Source organism: Equus quagga, chromosome 11 (genome assembly GCF_021613505.1).
Source record: "Equus quagga isolate Etosha38 chromosome 11, UCLA_HA_Equagga_1.0, whole genome shotgun sequence".
NCBI lineage: Eukaryota > Metazoa > Chordata > Mammalia > Perissodactyla > Equidae > Equus > Equus quagga.
Window position 1 is genome coordinate 110,414,888 of NC_060277.1, and position 18,026 is coordinate 110,432,913.

Here is an 18,026-nt window from a genome sequence, read left to right on the forward strand (position 1 = left end):
CGTGGGTTTAGAATGAGATCGAGTGGCTCCTCCCTGTTTATGGGGTGGGCGTGGGTTTAGAATGTGATCAAGTGGCAGTGTGCTTAGAGATCATGGAATCCAGACTTTTTTCACAATTATCATCGTCATCATCTAAGTAGTAAATACACACGGTTAAAAAACGGAGGATTTGTAATGAGAAGCAAAAGTTCCCCTTCCTCAGAGGCAACCACTTTTTTTTTTTTTTTGAGTGGCGCCTGAGCTAACAGCTATTACCAGTCTTCTTTTTTGTTTTTTCTTGCTTTTTCTCCCCAATATCCCCCTGCACATAGTTGTATATTTTAGGTGTGGGTCCTTCTAGTTGTGGCATGTGGGACGGTTCCCCAAAGTGGCCTGAACCAGTGAAACCCTGGGGCACTGAAACACTATGCGGACTTAACCATTCCTCCACCGGGCCAGCCCTCAGGCAACCACTGTTAACCAGATGTGTTTTTAGTTCTGATTCCTAAAAAATTGCTAAGTAAGATACTTGTATGCTATTTCTTAATTTGTTCATTTTAGTTACCTTTTGACTTCAAGCCATGATAATGAAGATATAGCACGCTACACCATTCCCTTCTTTCTCTCTCCCTAATTTACTGTTGTAATTTTAAACAGCATAATAATCCGTTTTTAAAAACTATACTCTTCGTACTCTGTTCCTTACTGCATCAGTTTTTAGTAACAGTGACGTGAGCTTGGTGAGTGAGAAGGCAAAAGAAAGAGTTCTTGGACTCTCAAGGTCTGGCAGTAGTGCTCTTTTATTCAGAGAATAGCATGGAGTAACATGGGGACTGGACCCATGGGCAGTAAAGAGCTGCAATGAGTTGAGGGTAGGGCTAAATTTATAAGGCATAGGTATGTTATTTTTTACAAGACAAAGGAAAGATCATGAAAAAAATTGTTAAAATGGTATCAGTGCAGGTGGGGTCTGGTTATTGGGTGGTCCTATGACTTTGGATAGAAATCAGGTCATATCAGGTCAGGATGTCCTATGGAGGATGATATAGATGGGTATGTAGGGCAGGACACCTTGGATTCTCTCCCTGGGGCAGGGGCAGCCTTGGTCCTCATCAACAGTAATGGGAATAGGGTAAGATGAGTGAGGCATTCACCTCTGACACAATTTAAGGGAGCACCAAAAAACTAGTGTGGGAGAATTGGCCACCCCAAGATATGTCTCTTTGGCATGAGGATTATTTTGGACTGGTTACTTTTACAAACTGCAGACGTGAGAGAAACTCTGAAAAGTAGAAGTTACCCTTTGTTAAGAGACATTTACATTTGTGAAGGAAATCTCCACCTGTAAAGGTGTCTCCCTCTCTGTAGAGGAGGAAGGGGGATGACCTTCTCTCTAGAAACTCTTAATCAATGCCAAAGGCAAGGACTTAAATCTGCATCTTGTTTACTGTGCTTGTGTGGTAATCTCCTGTAGCTGACTCCTCCCACCCCCAACATCCTCCCTTTCCCTTTAGCTGAAGATGATATTTAAGGTGGTGGCTTCAGCCATTTTGGCCAGTTGCTCAGCTTGCCTGGGCCTCTCCCATGTATACGTGTTATAAAGCTTTGTTTAATTTTCTCCTGTCATTCTGTCTCATGTGAATTTAATTTGTTGTCTGGCCCGGGGGACCCAGAGTGGGTAGAGGCAATGTCTTCCTCCCCTACACTAGTCAAGGTTAATAGTATTTTAATGTGCCATTTAAAAAAAATTAATGCAAGAAAATCCACGATGAACAAAATACCAAAATTTTAAATAAAGGCAAACACACTATTCCTGATTGTTCCTTTTGTCTCAGGCTCCAATATACCAGGGCAAGGCAGTGTTTCTGATGCTGTTTGTAATGCCCTCAGGCATTAAAATATTTAATTTGGCTACTATTTGGAGTCCATTCCTCTCGTGAAAAGCAGGCTCTCCAAATATCACCAACACAACCTGTTGATAAGACAAGCTGAGTTGATTGCTTACTAAGAAAGGAGAACACTACTTGGCAAAGCTTTGGCAGTATCTCAGAGAGGAGAAAGCAAGGCCAGAATTTATTGAGAATTGGAAGTTTGGTTTAAGGTGGGTCCTTCAGTTCAGAGTCTTGATTAGGATTGGGTTATAACCACTGTACAATAGTTGAAAATCAGTGGAAACAGCAAGGTGAGGGAATTCAAATAATCTCAGTGGGCAAACTGGCTGTTGTTCAAACCATTTACCTGGGCTGGATGGTCAGCAAGAGTAAGTGCCAGTGAAGGCAGAGGACCACACAGTCACGCTGATGTAGGCAGTAAGGTATAGTTTGGGTTCTCTGTGTCCAGGCCAAGTGTGGGGCTAGATGGTTGTGGTTTCCACTCTCTTCTTCATGAATACATTCATCCATTCAATAAATATCTAATAATGTCCCAGACAGTGTGTTGGGCACAGGAGATACACTGAAGAATAATGCAGAATCTCTGCCCTCATGGAGCTGATAATCTAGTGGGAGGATGGACATGAAACAAGTAAACAAGTCACATATTGGAAATTCTATTATTTAGTAAACTGCCATGAAGAAAATCAATCAAGGGGCTGGCCCTGTGGCCGAGTGGTTAAGTTCATGCACTCCGCTGCAGGTGGCCCAGTGTTTCATTGGTTCGAATCCTGGGCGTGGACATGGCACTGCTCATCAAACTATGCTGAGGCAGCATCCCACATGCCACAACTAGAAGGACCCACAATGAAGAATATACAACTATGTACCGGGGGCTTTGGGGGGAAAAAGGAAAAAATAAAATCTTCAAAAAAAAAAAAAGGAAAGAAAGAAAATCAATTAAGGTGAGGGCATAGAGTGACTGGGAGTGGTAGAGAAGGCCGTTTTAGGTAGGGTAGGCAAGGGAAGTGTCACTGAGGAGGAGGTAGATGATCTGGGACCTGATGAGGGGAGAGAAGCAGCCATGTGAAGATGTGGGGAAGACTGTTCGAGTCTGAGGAAGAGCAAGTGTGTAGGTGCTGAGGGTGAGCGAGACCTGGAGGAGCTGTGACGGCAAACAAGGGCAGAAGGGCAGGCCAGGTGCAGGCCCCACGTGGCATTATGGGCCAAGGTAAGGACTTTTAGTTTTGCTAGTTAAATAGGAAGCCTTTAATAATACATTTCCAATGGGTTTATGTGATTTGACTTACATTTTTAAACGTTTTATGACGGAAATTTTCAAACATGTACAAAGGTAGAAGTTATAATACAGTGAACCACATACTCTTCCCCAGGTTCAACAATTGTCAACTATGCCTCCACCCACTCCCCTCCCACTTTAATTTTAAGCAAATCCCATATTATATCATCTAGAAGTACTTTCAGTATTTTTTTTAACACAATCACAATACCGTTATCACACTTGGGAATAGAAACAAAAATTCCTATTGTCATCACAGATCCAATCAGTCTCGTCCCAGTTGTTTCATAAGAAGTTGTCTACAGGGGCAGGCCTGGTGGCGTAGCGGTTAAGTGTGCATGTTCTGCTTCTTGGCGGCCCAGCATTCACTGGTTCAGATCCCTGGTGCGGACGTGGCACTGCTTGGCACGCCATGCTGTGGTAGGCGTCCCACGTAAAAAGTAGAGGAAGATGGGCACGGATGTGAGCTCAGGGCCAGGCTTCCTCAGCAAAAAGAGGAAGACTGGAAGTAGTTAGCTCAGGGCTAATCTTCCTCAAAAAAATAAAAAGTTGTCTACAAATCCAGGTCCTAACAAAACCCATACGTTGCAGTTGGTTGATAAAAATCTTAAGTCTTTTAATGTATAGGTTTCCACTATACATTGTTTTTTTCTTCAGTTTATTTGTTGAAAAGTCTGGGTCATTGTTCGAGTTGAATTTCCCACAGTCTGGATTTTACCATCTCTGTGGTGTCTTTAATGTGCTCCTCTGTTTCTATATTTTCTGTAAGCTGTTGGTTGGATCTAGAGGCTTTATGAGATTCAGACTTGAGGTTTGGGGAAAAAATACTGCCCATGGCATATTTCCTACTTAAAATAGCACTCTGGTTGTTAGGAAGAGAGTGGACTATAGAAGGAAAAGAGTGGAATCAAAGAGACCAGTCATAAAGCTGCTGAAGCCTTAGACCAGGGTGTTGACCATGGAGATGGAGTGAAGTGCATAGATTCAATAGGTATTCGGAGGTAGAATTGATAGAGATTCGTGATGGGTTGGATGAGAGAAGGGGAGACATCAAGAATGAGGCCTGGGCTTGAGCAGATGGAAGATGGTGGTGCTCAGGGACAGGGAGGGGTGGCTTGGAGGTGCTATTAAAGCCACAAGACTTGGTTCTGGTTAAAACTTCCCCTACCTGTGCCTGTTCCTATTTCCTCTCCCTCCTGAGGACCCACCTAAACAGGAACCACTACAACCTCTTGGCTAGTTTTTGGTTTTTGATTTGTTTTGGGTTTTTTTGCTTCTCTCATGCCAAAGATGAGGAGGAGGCTGTCTCATTGCTCGTGACGGAAGCAGCTGAGGTCTCTGGTGCAACAACGCAGGGCATGTGTCTTGGGGAAGAGGACTGGGCCTCGGCCAGCTGCTCTTGTGCTGCATCTGCCAAACCTGTTGCGGTCACACTGTCTTGAAATGACTGCTGAGGGGCCGGCTCCGTGGCCGAGTGGTTAAGTTTCCGCGCTCCGCTGTGGCGGCCCAGGGTTCGGATCCTGGGCGCGGACATGGCACCGCTCATCAGGCCACGTTGAGGCGGCGTCCCATATCCCACAACTAGAAGGACCTGCAACTAAGATATACAACTGTGTACAGGGGGGGTTTGGGGAAATAAAGCAGAAAAAAAAAAAAAAGATTGGCAACAGTTGTTAGCCCAGGTGCCAATAAAAAGAAAAAAAAGAAAAAAGAAATGACCTCTGAACGTTGACTGATAACACTGCCTGATGACCTCTTCATTAGAGGATATGGAAACCAATTGTGCAAGATTCTAGGTCACGTTAAACTTCTGGACTAAAGCTAAGTCCTCTGGTCTCTGCAAGGATCTTATTTGGGATTATTTAATTACCATTTTCTTTGTTCATATCTCCACTTGTCCTATCAAGAAGTAGTTGAGGGGCTGGCCCCGTGGCCGAATGGTTAAGTTCATGCACTCGCCTATGGCGGCCCAGGGTTTCGCCGGTTCAGATCCTGGGCGTGGACATGGCACCGCTCATCAGGCCATGCTGAGGTGGCGTCCCTCATGCCACAACTAGAAGGACCCACAACTAAAAATATACAGCTATGTACTGGGGGGCTTTGGGGAGAAAGAAGAAGAAGAAGAAAAAAAAGAAGATTTGCAACAGATGTTAGCTCACGTGCCAATCTTTCAAAAAAAAAAAGTAGTTGAAGCCTGTGCAGGGGAGGAAGACATTTCCTCTACCCGCTGTGGGTTCTTCTGGCCAGACAACAAATTAAATTCACATGAGACAGAATAACAGGAGAAAATTAAACAGAGCCTTATAACATGTATACGTGGGAGAGGCCCAGGCAAGCTGAGCAACTGGCCAAAATGGCTGAAGCCACCACCTTAAATATCATCTTCAGCTAAAGGGAAAGGGAGGATGTTGGGGGTGGGAGGAGTCAGCTACAGGAGATTACCACACAAGCACAGTAAACAAGATGCAGATTTAAGTCCTTGCCTTTGGCATTGATTAAGAGTTTCTAGAGATAAGGTCATCCCCCTTCCTCCTCATACAGAGAGGGAGACACCTTTACAGATGGAGATTTCCTTTACAAATGTAAATATCTCTTAACAAAGGGTATGTAAATTCTACTTTTCAGAGTTTCTCTCATGTCTGCAGTTTGTAAAAGCAACCAGTCCAAAATAATCCTCATGCTAAACAGACATATCTTAGGGTGGCCAGTTCCAGACTCCCTCAGCTGTCACCTTCAGGATTCCTTTGTCATTGAATAATTATTCCTGAATCCCCACTTCTCTAACATTTTCTACATGTGGCTCCTTATGTTATAGAGTGTTCTCTCTCTGTCTGTCTCTCTCACACACACACACACACACACACAAATGTACATATATGTACACACCTGCTCCTTACTTTGTTTCCTGATAGTATATCTTGGAGATCTTCCCATATGAGTGCATACAATATCTCATTTTCTTACAAAGCCTGTTGAGTGTCCATTGCATTGTTATTATTTAACTTATTTCACCACTCTCCTCTCTTTTTAAAAATTATTAACAAAAACCCATAACCCCAGTCTAACCATGAGAAAAACATCAGACAAGCCCAAACTGAAGGTCATTCTACAAAATAGCTGACCAGTATACCTCAAAACTGTTAAGGTCATCAAAAGACAAGCAAAGCCTGAGAAACTGTCACGGCCTGGAGGAGTCTTAGGAGACATGACAACTAAATGTAATGCGGTATCTTGGAGGGAACCCTGGTACAGAAAGGGGATATTAGGGAAAAACTTAAATCTAAATAAAGTACGGAGTTGAGTTAATAATAACATATTTGTACAGGTTCCTTAATTGTGACAAAGTATCATACTAACGTAAGATGTTAATTATACGGAAAAAATGGATGTTCCTATGTATATAGGAACTCTCTGTACCATCTTTGCAAATTTTTTTTTATAAATCTAAAACTATTCTAGGGGCCAGGCCCGTGGCCGAGTGGTTAAGTTCACGGGCTCTGCTTCGGTGGCCCAGGGTTTCGCTGGTTCAGATCCTGGGCACGCTCGTCAGGCCATGCTGAGGTGGCGTCCCACATGCCACAACTAGAAGGACCCATAACTAAGACATACAACTATGTACTGGGGGAGATTTGGGGAGAAAAAGCAGAAAAGGAAAAAAGAAAGATTGGCAACAGTTGTTAGCTCAGGTGCCAATCTTAAAAAGAATATATACATATATATATATTGAGTGAAAAAAATCAAGATGCAGAACAGTATGTATACTATAGCGTAGAGGAAAAATAAATATAGCCTCCTATTTGTTTTTATTTGCGTAAGGAAAGGATACATAAGAAATTTATAAAAATGGCTTCCTCTAGGGCAGTGGTTGGCAAACGGCAGCCACGGCCAATCTAAGTCATCGCCTGTGTCTGTAAACACAGTTTGAAGGAACAGCTGTGCTCATTTGCTTATGTTTTGCCTGTGAGTGTTTTCCTACTTTGATGACAGAGTTGATTAGTGGTAACAGAGATCATACCTTACGATCTGCTCCTTTACAGACTGCTTTAGGGGCTTGGGGAGGAAATGGGTTGCATAGGGATTGGAGTGGCAACAATACTTCTCCGCATGGATCTTTCGTACATTGTTTTGTTTTTTAAAATATGTGAATGTATAACCTATCAAAAATTTTTTTTTTTAATTTTAAAACACCACCCACTGGAACTAGCCTTTCAGGTGTTGCTGGTCTCAGGCGTCTGCTAATCTCTGTCTCGTGGTCTGCTTGGTTTGTCAGGAATCTTCAAAAATCCATCTCACCTATTTGGTTACAGGAATAATGATGCTGCCCAAACCTGGGATCTGTTACTTTCCGTGGGAGGTCAGTGCCGGCCAAGTTCCTGATGGGGGCACGCTGAGAACATTCGGCAGGTGAGAATGGTTGTTTTTTCACATGGTGGGGGGATCTTTAAATGGCTTTCCCCCCCAACAAAACCAATTAAAATAGTTTTACTGTAATTTTGTCTACCTATTTATAATATGCTAAAAAATCAATATGTATTCATTATAAAAAATACAGACAGAAAGATAACAAGCAAAAATCACCTATAATCCCACTGTCTGGACGACCACTGCTAACCTTTTGGTGATTACACACTTTTTCATGTGTGTGTGTATATATGTATATGTGGGTTGGTGTGTATATGCACAATACCTGTATATAAATACATACTGTGTTAGTCACATATTGCTCTGTAACAAATTACTCCCAAATTCACTAGCTTCAAATGACAACAAATACACATTATTTCATGGTTACTGTGGGTCAGGAATTTGGGAATGGCTTAGTTGGGTGGTTCTGGCTCGGATTCACTTATAAGCTTACAGTGAAGGCTTGCTTGAGCCTGGAGGATGTGCTTCTAAGGTGACTCAGTCATGTGTTTGGCAAGTTAGTGCTGGCTGTTGTCAAGAAGACTCAGTTCCTCACAATGTAGGAGGAACTTCCTTAGGGCTGCTTGACAATCCTCGTAACATGGCTTTCCCGAAAATGAGTCATCTAACAGAGAGCGGAAAGAAAAAGCCAAAATGCCTTTCATGACCTAACCGCAGAAGTCACTGTCAGTCATTTCTGCAATATCCTGTTCGTTACACAGGTCGACATTAATCAGGATGGTAGGGGACTACACAAGGATGTGAGTACCAGGAGATGAGAATTATTGGGGACCATCTTGGAGAGTACATGTACATGCATGGAGAAATATTTTAACCTAGATGAGATCCTAATCTATTACTATATTGTACCATTTATTTGTTTACTTACTTACTTAACTGTGTATGGTACACCTAGTTCCATGCAAGATACGTAGCTCTATATTATCACTTTAAATAGATCCATTTTATTTCATTGCATAGATATGCCACAACTTATTTAACCGTAATCTATTTATTTAACCAAAATTATTGATTTTCAACAGAGACGTCAATGTAATTGAGTGAGGCAAGGTAGTCATGTCAATAAATGATGCTGGAAAAAGTGGATGTTCTTATGGGGATGAAAAGCACGTTGATCCCTACCTCACAGCATACAAAAAAAATAATCATTCGAACTGGGTTGTAGATGTATAAGCTAAAACTATAAAATGTTTAGAAGAAAACAGGAGAAAATCTTCACAACCTTGAGACAGGCAAAGATATCTTAGATAAGAGACAGAAAGCAAAAACCATCAAAGAAAAACAATGAATATATTGGACCTCAACAAAATTAAAAGCTTCTGCTCATCGAAAGATACTATTAAGAAAATTAAAAAGCAAGCCACAAACTGGGAGAAAACGTGTGATGTATGTGTGTGTGTATATATATATTATATATTATATATATCCAACAAATGATTTGTATCTAGAATATATGAAGAATTCATACAACTCAGGAAGACAAAAACCTTAATTTTAAAGTGAGCAAAAGATTTGAAGAGGTACTGCCCAAGAAGATATACAGATGGGAGATAAACGCATGAAAGTTTGTTCAACATCATTAGTCATTAGAGAAATGCAAATTAAAACCACAAGGAGATACTCTTACCCATGAAGCTGGCTAAATTTAGAAAGACTGACAGTGCTAAATGCTGATGAGGATGTGGAACAACTGGAACTCTTATACATTCCTGTTGGGAATGTAAAATGGCACAACTATTTTGGAAAACAGTTTGGCAGTTTCTTAAAAAGCTGAACATATGTCTATCGTGTGATCCAGCCAGTCTATTCCTAGGTATTTCCCAAGAGAAATGAAAGCGTATGTCCACACAAAGACTTGTACATGAATATTCATAGCAGCTTTCTTTGTAATAGCCAGAAACTGGAAGCATCCCAAATGTCCATCTGGATGAATGAACAAACAAACTGTGGTGTATCCATACAATGGAATGCTACTCAGCAGTGAAAAGGAATGGACTACTGCAACATGCAACAACGTGGATGAATCTCAAATATACTAAAGTAAAGAAACCAGGCCAAAAAAAATTACATGTATGGTTCTCTGTATATAAAAGTGTAGAAAATGCAAAGTAATCTATAATGTAAAAAGGCAGATCAGTGGGGTTGCCTGGGTGGGGGGGGCAGGAGGCTTACAAAAGGACAAGAGGGAACTTCTCAGGGTGATGAAAAGATATGCTCATTATCTTGATTGTGCTGATGGTTTGTCAAGTGTATACAATGTTAAATGTCAAATTATGTACCTTAAATATGTATAGTTTATTCTACTTCAATTATAACTTGATAAAACTGGAGGGAAAAAGCATACATGGCAGAATGTTAAAAAGGGGAGGAGGTAAAAGACTTGAACGAACACTTCACGAAAGAAGGTATACATAGGTTAGCAATCATACAAAAAGCAAGCAAAAAGCATTTAATGATTTTTAAAAAATATCTACAAATGGGGGTCGGCCCCGTGACATTCGCATGCTCTGCTTCAGCGGCCTGAGGTTTGCAGGTTTGGATCCCGGACGTGGACCTAGCCTGGCTCATCAAGCCACACTGTGATGGCATCCCACATAAAATAGAGGAAGATTAGCACAGATGTTAGCTCGGGGCCAATATTCCTCATGTGCATGCACACACACACACACAAATGGCCAATAAGCACGTGAAAAGATGCTTAACGTCATTAGTCACCAGGGAAATGCAAATTAAAATCACAATGATGTGGTATTTCATGCCCACTAGAGAGACTAAAATTAAAAATACTGACTATACCAAGTGCTGGTGAGGATGTGGAGCAACCAGAACCCTAGACACAAAGAAAGAAAGAAGCTAGACACAAAAGAATATATGCTGTCTGATTCCATTTATATGAGGTGCTTGAGTAGGAAAACTCATCTATGGAGACCAAAATCAGACCAGTGCTCGCCTGGGGTGGGAAGATGGGATAGACTTCAAAGAGGCACAAGGGAACTTTTCGGGGTGATACAGATGTACTAAGTCTTGAGTGGTGGTTACATAAGTGTATACTTTTGTTAACGCTCATTAAATAGGTGCCTTTTAATGCTTGCAATTTATACCTCAACAATATAGACTGAAAAAAATTTCACTGATTTGTTGCTGCCATTTTTATTTCTCTGATCAGAGTGAGCTGAACATTTTCCCTTGGATTTGTTGGCCTCCCAAAACCTTTTGAGCTTAGTGGTGGTTCTGTCTACGGATAGAAATGATCGCGCTTTCCCTGACCTCCAGGTTGTGCCTCTACGACATGACCCAGTCCCGAGTGACCCTGATGGCTCAGCATGGGTCTGACCAGCACCAGATCCTCGTCTGCACCAAGCTGGTGGAGCCATTCCAAGCCCAGGTGGGCTCCCTGTACACGGTCCTTGGGGAGCTCGAGCACCAGAAGAGTAAGTCATGACCTCGCACACCATTTTCCACTCTGGGTCCTGAGTGGGGCATCTTTTGGGTGACTCACTTAGGGCTGGGCCTGGCTTGTAACCCAACAGGAGTCCCTCTTTGAGGTTAACATTCCTTTCAAATCAGCCCACAAGTTCAAGGACTCATGAGAAACAGACTTGATTGGGCTCAGGTTAGACCTGCCATAGGGAAGCAAGAAAGAGGGGAGAGATGCCATTAATTTCTGAAGACCTGCAACACGCCAGGCCTGGTACCAGGTGGTTTGCTTAAATCTTTTTGAATCTGCCCACCAGCCCTTAATCTGTCTTATTATCGTTACTTCATAGATGAGAAAACCTGGGCTCAGAGAGGATAGGGCTGGAGTAACAGGCCAGGAAGTCAGGGTTAAGAGAAATAGAACACAAGGGAAGAAATAAAAGCAAGCTGGGAGAATCTCTCTGACATCAAGAGTTGAAGGTTGCTCTTTAAAACCTAGGTACTCGCATTCCAGCCATCCCTGGGCCATTTTCCTTTACACGGTTGAGTTCATAGTATATAATGTTGTATCTGGTTGTTTTGCCTTAACATTCTATCATAAGTATTTCCTCATGTCTTTAAAATTTTTCTAGCTATGTGTTCAGTGTGTTCAATGGCTATATAACATTTTATAGACTAGATGTGTATCCTAATTCACATGGCTGTTGGGTATTTATATTGTTTCCACTTCTTGCTTTTATAAATATACTGTACATTTATTGGTTAAAGAAACTATGGTATATTCAGTCAATAGAATATTATGCAGCCATTAAAAATGATGTTATAAATTTGTATCGATTGACATGAAAAGACGTTCACAATATCTTACCAAGAAAAAGCAGTTTACAAAACAATATGTATTGTATGATCTCACTTTTGTTTAATATACATTTTTTTACATACATGAAAGTTTGAGGGGCCGGCCCCATGGCCTAGTGGTTGTTTGGTGTGCTCTGTTTTGGCAGCCGGGATTCAGTTCCCGGGTGCGGACCTACACTACTTGTTGGTGGCCATGCTGTGGCAGCAACCCACATAGAAAATAGAGGAAGGTTGGCACAGATGTTAGCTCAGGACAAATCCTCCTCAAAAAAAATTTGAAAGATTATTTGCCAAAATGTCAATAGTAGTTATTTCTAGGCAGTGGGATTGTGGGGTTCCTTTTACTTTTATTAGCATTTTACAATGAAAATGTATTGCTTTTATAGCCAGAAGGGAAAAAAGGTAAAAAAAACCCCAAAAACCCGTAACTATTTATCTATCTATTAAAAATGCTGCAGTTCGTAGCCTTGTGCACTAATCTTTGTCATTTTCTGAATATTTCTTTAGGGTAGTTTCCTAAAAGTGGAATTGCTCTCTTAAAGGAGACAAGCATTCGTGTTTCTTGATTTACACTACCGACGTACTTTCCAAAAGTCGCAGTGGTTTTTAACTCTGGATGAAATGCACCAGAAAAAAATGTAATTAAATGGTGTTCACTTTAATTATATTTGATTTAATGAAAATTAAGATTTATTCAGGCTTAAGCCTTTGTGCTCACAGAGTTCCCGCCCTCATAGTCATTCTGAGGGAGGTGACGGGAGGAGGGTGAGAAGGGGACAAAGAACCTTTTTCTGACTGCTTTCCACCTTGACTACAGCCCAAGTCACCCGAGGCTTTCTCTGCCCTCCCAGCCTCTGCGGTGAGTCCTGGGAGCTCGCAGGAACCCACTGCCCAGTGTCTGGAACTCTAAGGCGCGACTGCAAATACAGAGAGGGGTTGAAACTAAGGTGGGATAGCAGGTCAGGGCGAGGGCAGGGCCTGGAACGGACAGTTGGAATTATTTGTGGGAAGAAAATTGGGGAAAAAAAGTTTATAAATTCAATCCATATAATTTTTTCAATTCAATGTTTTCAAATTGAACGTGCACAGAAGTAGAATGGTAGACTTAGCCACCATGTACCCATCACACAGATTTGGCAGTGGTCCACATTCTGCTGTTTTGTGTCACCACTGCCCACATTTATTTATTTACTTTGCTGGTGTATTTTAGAGAAAATCTGACATCATTTCATTTACCTGTAAATATATCAATAATGTATCTCTAACATTATGACAATCACGCCCAACAAAATTAATAGCTGTTCCTCAATATAATCTAATACTTTATCTCACGTTCACTTCCCCCGAATACCAAAAAATGGCTTTTTACAATTGGTTAGTTCAAATCAACATCCAAAGAAAGTCAATACATTGCATTTGAGTTACAGATCCCAAGTCTCTTAACAGTTCTGTCTTCCTTTTTTCTTTCTTTTTCTGAGCAGATTGTCCCTGAGCTAACGTCCATTGCTAGTCTTCCTCTTTTTTTACTTGAGGAACATTGTCCCTGGGCTAACATCTGTGCCAGTCTTCCTCTGTTTTGTATGTGGGTCACCACCACAGCATGCCTTGACATGGGCTATAGGTCCACACCCTGGAACTGAACCCGTGCTGCCAAAGTGGAGCACGTGGAACCTTAACCACTCAGCCACAGGGCTAGCCCCCTTTTGTCTTTTTTTTTTAATGCCTCTTATTGGAGAACTTGAGTCTGGAATTGACTGACTGCTTCCTCCTGGTTGCATTAAACCTGCTCTTTCCCTCAAATCTATCCTGTTGTTTTCTGAATGGATAGTATTTTAGGGAAACCAAATGGTTGATGAGAGTAGGTTCTTTAGAGGTGAACCACCATAAATAAACACAGGAGAAATGGTTAAATTCAGAAGTCACCTCTTTAAAAGCCCTGATGAAATAAATCCAGACATCAATCACTGTCGCTGGCTGCTAAAATCATTAGGTGGAAGGTCGATGGGAATGTTGTGGTGCAGGGATCAGGACCCCAAGAACACCTGGGCCTGCCCCATCAAACCAAACACTACCAAAAGCAGAGCAGTCTGGCGTGTGCCTCCGCTGGGCCGCACTGGGAAGGCACGGACAATAGCACTCTGAAGTATTCCCCCCAAGAAAAAAGGAAACCTGAACCTGATAAGTCTCAGATTGAGCAGCATTCTTCCTGGGCTCTGGCTAGTTTACCACTTCTCATTATTTCCTTCATGATCTGTATTTTTTTTTCTTTCTTAAAAATTTTTTTCCCTAAGTTTCTAATTTCTGTGTAATACGTGCTTATCATTCGCAACTGACACAAGGAAAGAAAGACGATGATGAGGAGGGGCAGAGGGTGGGCTGAGCATGGAAGTGGCCCTGACCTTTAGCCTTGGCACAGCGTAGCTGCTTTCACACCCCCTTCTCTGTGTGTCTGCCCAGGTCCTAAGTCCTGTGGGGACACAAAGGTCAACTAGGCGAGGGCCCTGCCCTGTGGCAAGATTGGCAGTTATGAGGACAGACAGCAGGCTAGCTGAAGAACTTTCCTAAAATTTTTGCACACAGAGCTAGCTGAGGAGGCCAAAAAGATGAAGAAATGCCAGCTGTGTGCAGAATCTTGCTGGTTGATGCCTTCTTTGGGCGTCATCCTCGGGCCTGGGGGCTTCGTGTCTGGGACCCAAGGTATTGGGGGGCAGCCTCTCCCCAGCTCAGCTCTAGAGGCTCTAGAAGGTTACTGCTCTCCCCACGTATCCCGCCCTGCTCTGGTTTTCTTCCACCTGACTGCTGTTTCCTGCCCCGCAAGCCTTCCTGTTGTGTCCTCTGGAACACTGCTCCTCCATCTTCAAGCCGCTTTGTTATGCTCTCACCTTCTCTGGGACTTGCCTGAAACCTGGCTTTTTCCCAGGAGAGCAGTTCTCCTCCCACCCTCCCAGGGGAGGCCTGGTCAGCCACCCAAACCACGCACACTGCAGAACCCAGAGGTGGGGCTGGGATCCTGCTGGCTCTTCAAGTTTGTCATTGAACACCTTTCTCTGCCTCTGCAGCAGGCCGCTTCTGCCACTGTGCCCCTCTGTCCCACTTCTGCCTCACACACCCGTGGCCCCACCCAGAACTGCCCTACTTCTGCTACCTGAAACTGTAGCAGTTCCACCCTGGGTGTCTTTCTGCCCTCTCCCTCTTCATTCCCTGTCAGGACCCGTGGACTTTGAACTCCTCTGTTTCTTCCACCTCTCTCCCATTCGCTTTCCTCCCCTCCAGCTGGACCTCACTATCATTTCAAGCACTTTCGTGGCAGAAGTTTCAACCTCTTGCCTCCCATCACTCCTGCCTGATGAAACCCCAACCTCCACCCTCTCAGGTCCCACCCGACCGTTGATGGAGAAAGTTCACAAGTCTCCTCGGATTCCTAGCACAGTGATTTTAAGGTCTCTTATCTCACTGGGGCCCTCCATGCGCCCTAGAAATCCTTCCACGTGTCCCGGTCCACCCCCTGTCCCATGATCCACAACGGCCATTTCAGGCATTCACCTGTCACATAAGACCCGCTACTGCATCACCTGCCCTGTCCCTTTCAGCAAAACCTCACCTCCTACATCCCAGGTAAAATTGAGGCCACAGCAGATGTCCCTCCCCCTAAAGCTTTATGCAGCCATACCCATCAGTAGCTCCTTTCCTCCAGTCTGGAGGGAGAGGATCCCTCCTGCCTGAGGCACAGCCCCCGTGCTGCGATCCACGGCCTGGCCTCCCGCAGGACTGTGCTCCCTCCACTGAATCCTTACCGCTGGTTCTTCCCTCCCAGCACAGAAAGCACTCAGGCCTCTTCTATATTAAATAATCATAACAATAATAATGTCATCTTCTGCTCTGTATCCCTACCTGGCTATGCCCCTCCCTCCCTTCACAGTCAAACTGCCTAAAAGAAGGTCTTTTCTCCATTTCACCCCTTTCTTGCCTCCTACTCACACCTCAACCCGCTGTGTCCTGACTGCTCTTTGTAACTCAGTCCCTTCTTTTCTCTAGGTGCTTTGCATCTGCAAGAAGAAATTCCCCTAAATGACTATTTCTCCAGCTATCTTGTTCGTAAACGCCTTTCTCCCTTCCTTGCAGCTCTTCTTCAAACACTGTTCTCATTCCATTTACACGGACATTTTACGAATGGACTAACACCATTGCCCAGTTTGTCCCTGTGATAATCATATTTCTAAAGCTCACTTCCATATTTAATAACTTTTTCATTCCCAGGGAGAAACAACACGTTCCACTATATAAATCTAGAAGGGAGGGTTTCCCCAGCCTGAGGGAGGAAAGAGTGATAGGCATTAATGGAAAGAAAGTTTTGTGAAATTAAGTGGAATAACTAAGAAAATATTCATACAGGGAGTTTGGAAACATTTGACGAGGGATCCTATTTCGAAACATTTAACTGTGAGTTAGAGATCCTTGATTTTGTCCTTGCTTCCCTGTGTCGTTCTGAACACATGCAGCTGCTCTGTGGAAACTATTTAGGGCTAAGGCAGCAGCAGGCCTCTCACTGCCAAGTGAAGTTTAGGCAAATGTCCTTTTTGATTCATCAGTAGAGATAACCCAGCTATTCCAGAAGAGGCCTGAGGAATGAGAATCAGCAGTCTACACTGATTATCAGCAGATCCAGATATTGTCACAGTCCACTCCACTCTAGGCCAGGCAGTCTCTGCTGTGCAGTGCTGGGGCCAGCAGAAGCAGACAACACACAGGTGACCTCATGTTTCAAACGAGTTCATCTTCCTGAGTTGAAAGCTGGAATCTAGACAGTCTGATGCTCTGAATTCCGCCCCCAGGCTGTGTTGAATCAATAAGATGGCCTAGGCCAGAAGGAAGGCTAGGCACAGACTTTGTCTAAGTGGAGAGCCGCTATCTTAAAACGGCATCAAAAGGAGACAGGATAGTGTCCTAGAACATTGAATGTATTCATTGCTGTGCCCAGAGAGCAGAGAGAAAGTGAGTGAAAAAAATAAAATCAAAAATGATCAGGGCAAACCCCAGATGTCTTTCATGTTTGATGTCACCTGAACATTGACACATCTTTCCATAATGCATCAGGGTACCACAGCATCTGCTAGAAGACCCCCTAGCCCCTTGTCCAGAGTGGGATGACTTGCCTCTATACGGCCAAACCCTCCTCGTGGATTTATTAAATATGGGGTTCTCCTTGCCCCAATTGCTAATGCCACTGGGTCCTATGATGCCAAAAGGGCCCCTCCCTTGATACAAATGGAGAAGTAGGATGGTGATTGAGACCCCTCCTCAACCCCAGGGAATTGGGACCTACAGAGAAGGTGGCAGGAATTAAGATGACAAAAGAGGGAAGCAGAGGATACATCTTTCTGGCCCTTCCTCCATGAAGAGTGGAATTGTCGGGCTACCCCCTAGGTTCCAGACATGTCCCTGTAGTGCATGACAGGCCCACAGTTCTGATGCCCACGTGGACAAATTGCCAACATCCTAGATGCCATCCTTCTTGCCTGCATCCTGTCAAACACCCTGTTAAAACTCAGGACTGAGAACAAGTGGAGGGAAAACAGCTGGAGTGCATCTGTAGAGTGTGTTGCTGTCAGTCAGTCACTGCTAGCACCTTGGCGTTTGTGTCTTTCAGACGGAGGTTCTGTGGTGAAGGCCCGCGTGCTGACTTGTGTGGAAGGAATGAATCTACCCTTGTTAGAACAAGCCATCCGGGAGCAGAGGATGTACCAGCGAGAGAGGGACAACAGCCAGTAGGAAATGGAGACTCTTGGCAACCCCCCCATCGGACCGCGGCTCCTGGGGCCAAGCCCACTGGAGATGCCGGAGCTGCTGCAGAGAAGATACAGGAGCTTCCCCAGAGTGACGGCCTTTTCTGGAGCCAGAGAGAGGAGGGGAGGGATTATTAATTTGGGATTGTCCCAGAAATGAGAACCCACAGAGCAAGCACCAAAACCTGACAGACCCCCGACCCCCAAGGAGACCGCAGGAGGCCGAGCTCTGGCGTGCTGGGGGCTGTGCCTCGTGTGGGGTCACGGAGGGTTCCAGAAAGTCCTCGTGAATAAAGGCCTCAGCAGCGAGAGTTTGAGTGCACGTGGTGCAGCGCCGGCAGGGGCCAGGAGGGGGAGCCGCCGAGCAGGCAGTCTGCTGGCAGTGAGGCTGCA

General features: G+C 43.8%; 1 protein-coding gene across 5 annotated transcripts in view; it reads left to right on the forward strand.

The window, feature by feature from the left end:
- The window catches only part of TEN1 (TEN1 subunit of CST complex), an 18,618-nt gene extending 674 nt beyond the window's left edge, over positions 1–17,944 (forward strand). For 3 of the 5 annotated variants that reach the window (XM_046675954.1, XM_046675951.1, XM_046675952.1), the window contains exons 2-4: positions 7,458–7,554; positions 10,849–11,006; positions 17,498–17,944. In XM_046675954.1, the coding sequence (XP_046531910.1) occupies positions 7,463–7,554; positions 10,849–11,006; positions 17,498–17,619 (372 nt within the window). In that variant the 5' untranslated portion in view covers positions 7,458–7,462 and the 3' untranslated portion in view covers positions 17,620–17,944. Of the gene's footprint in view, positions 1–3,056; positions 3,082–7,420; positions 7,555–10,848; positions 11,007–17,497 lie in introns of those variants that run through there. The other 2 variants (XM_046675950.1, XM_046675953.1) reach the window with 2 other exon arrangements.
- The last annotated feature ends 82 nt before the right edge of the window (positions 17,945–18,026 follow it).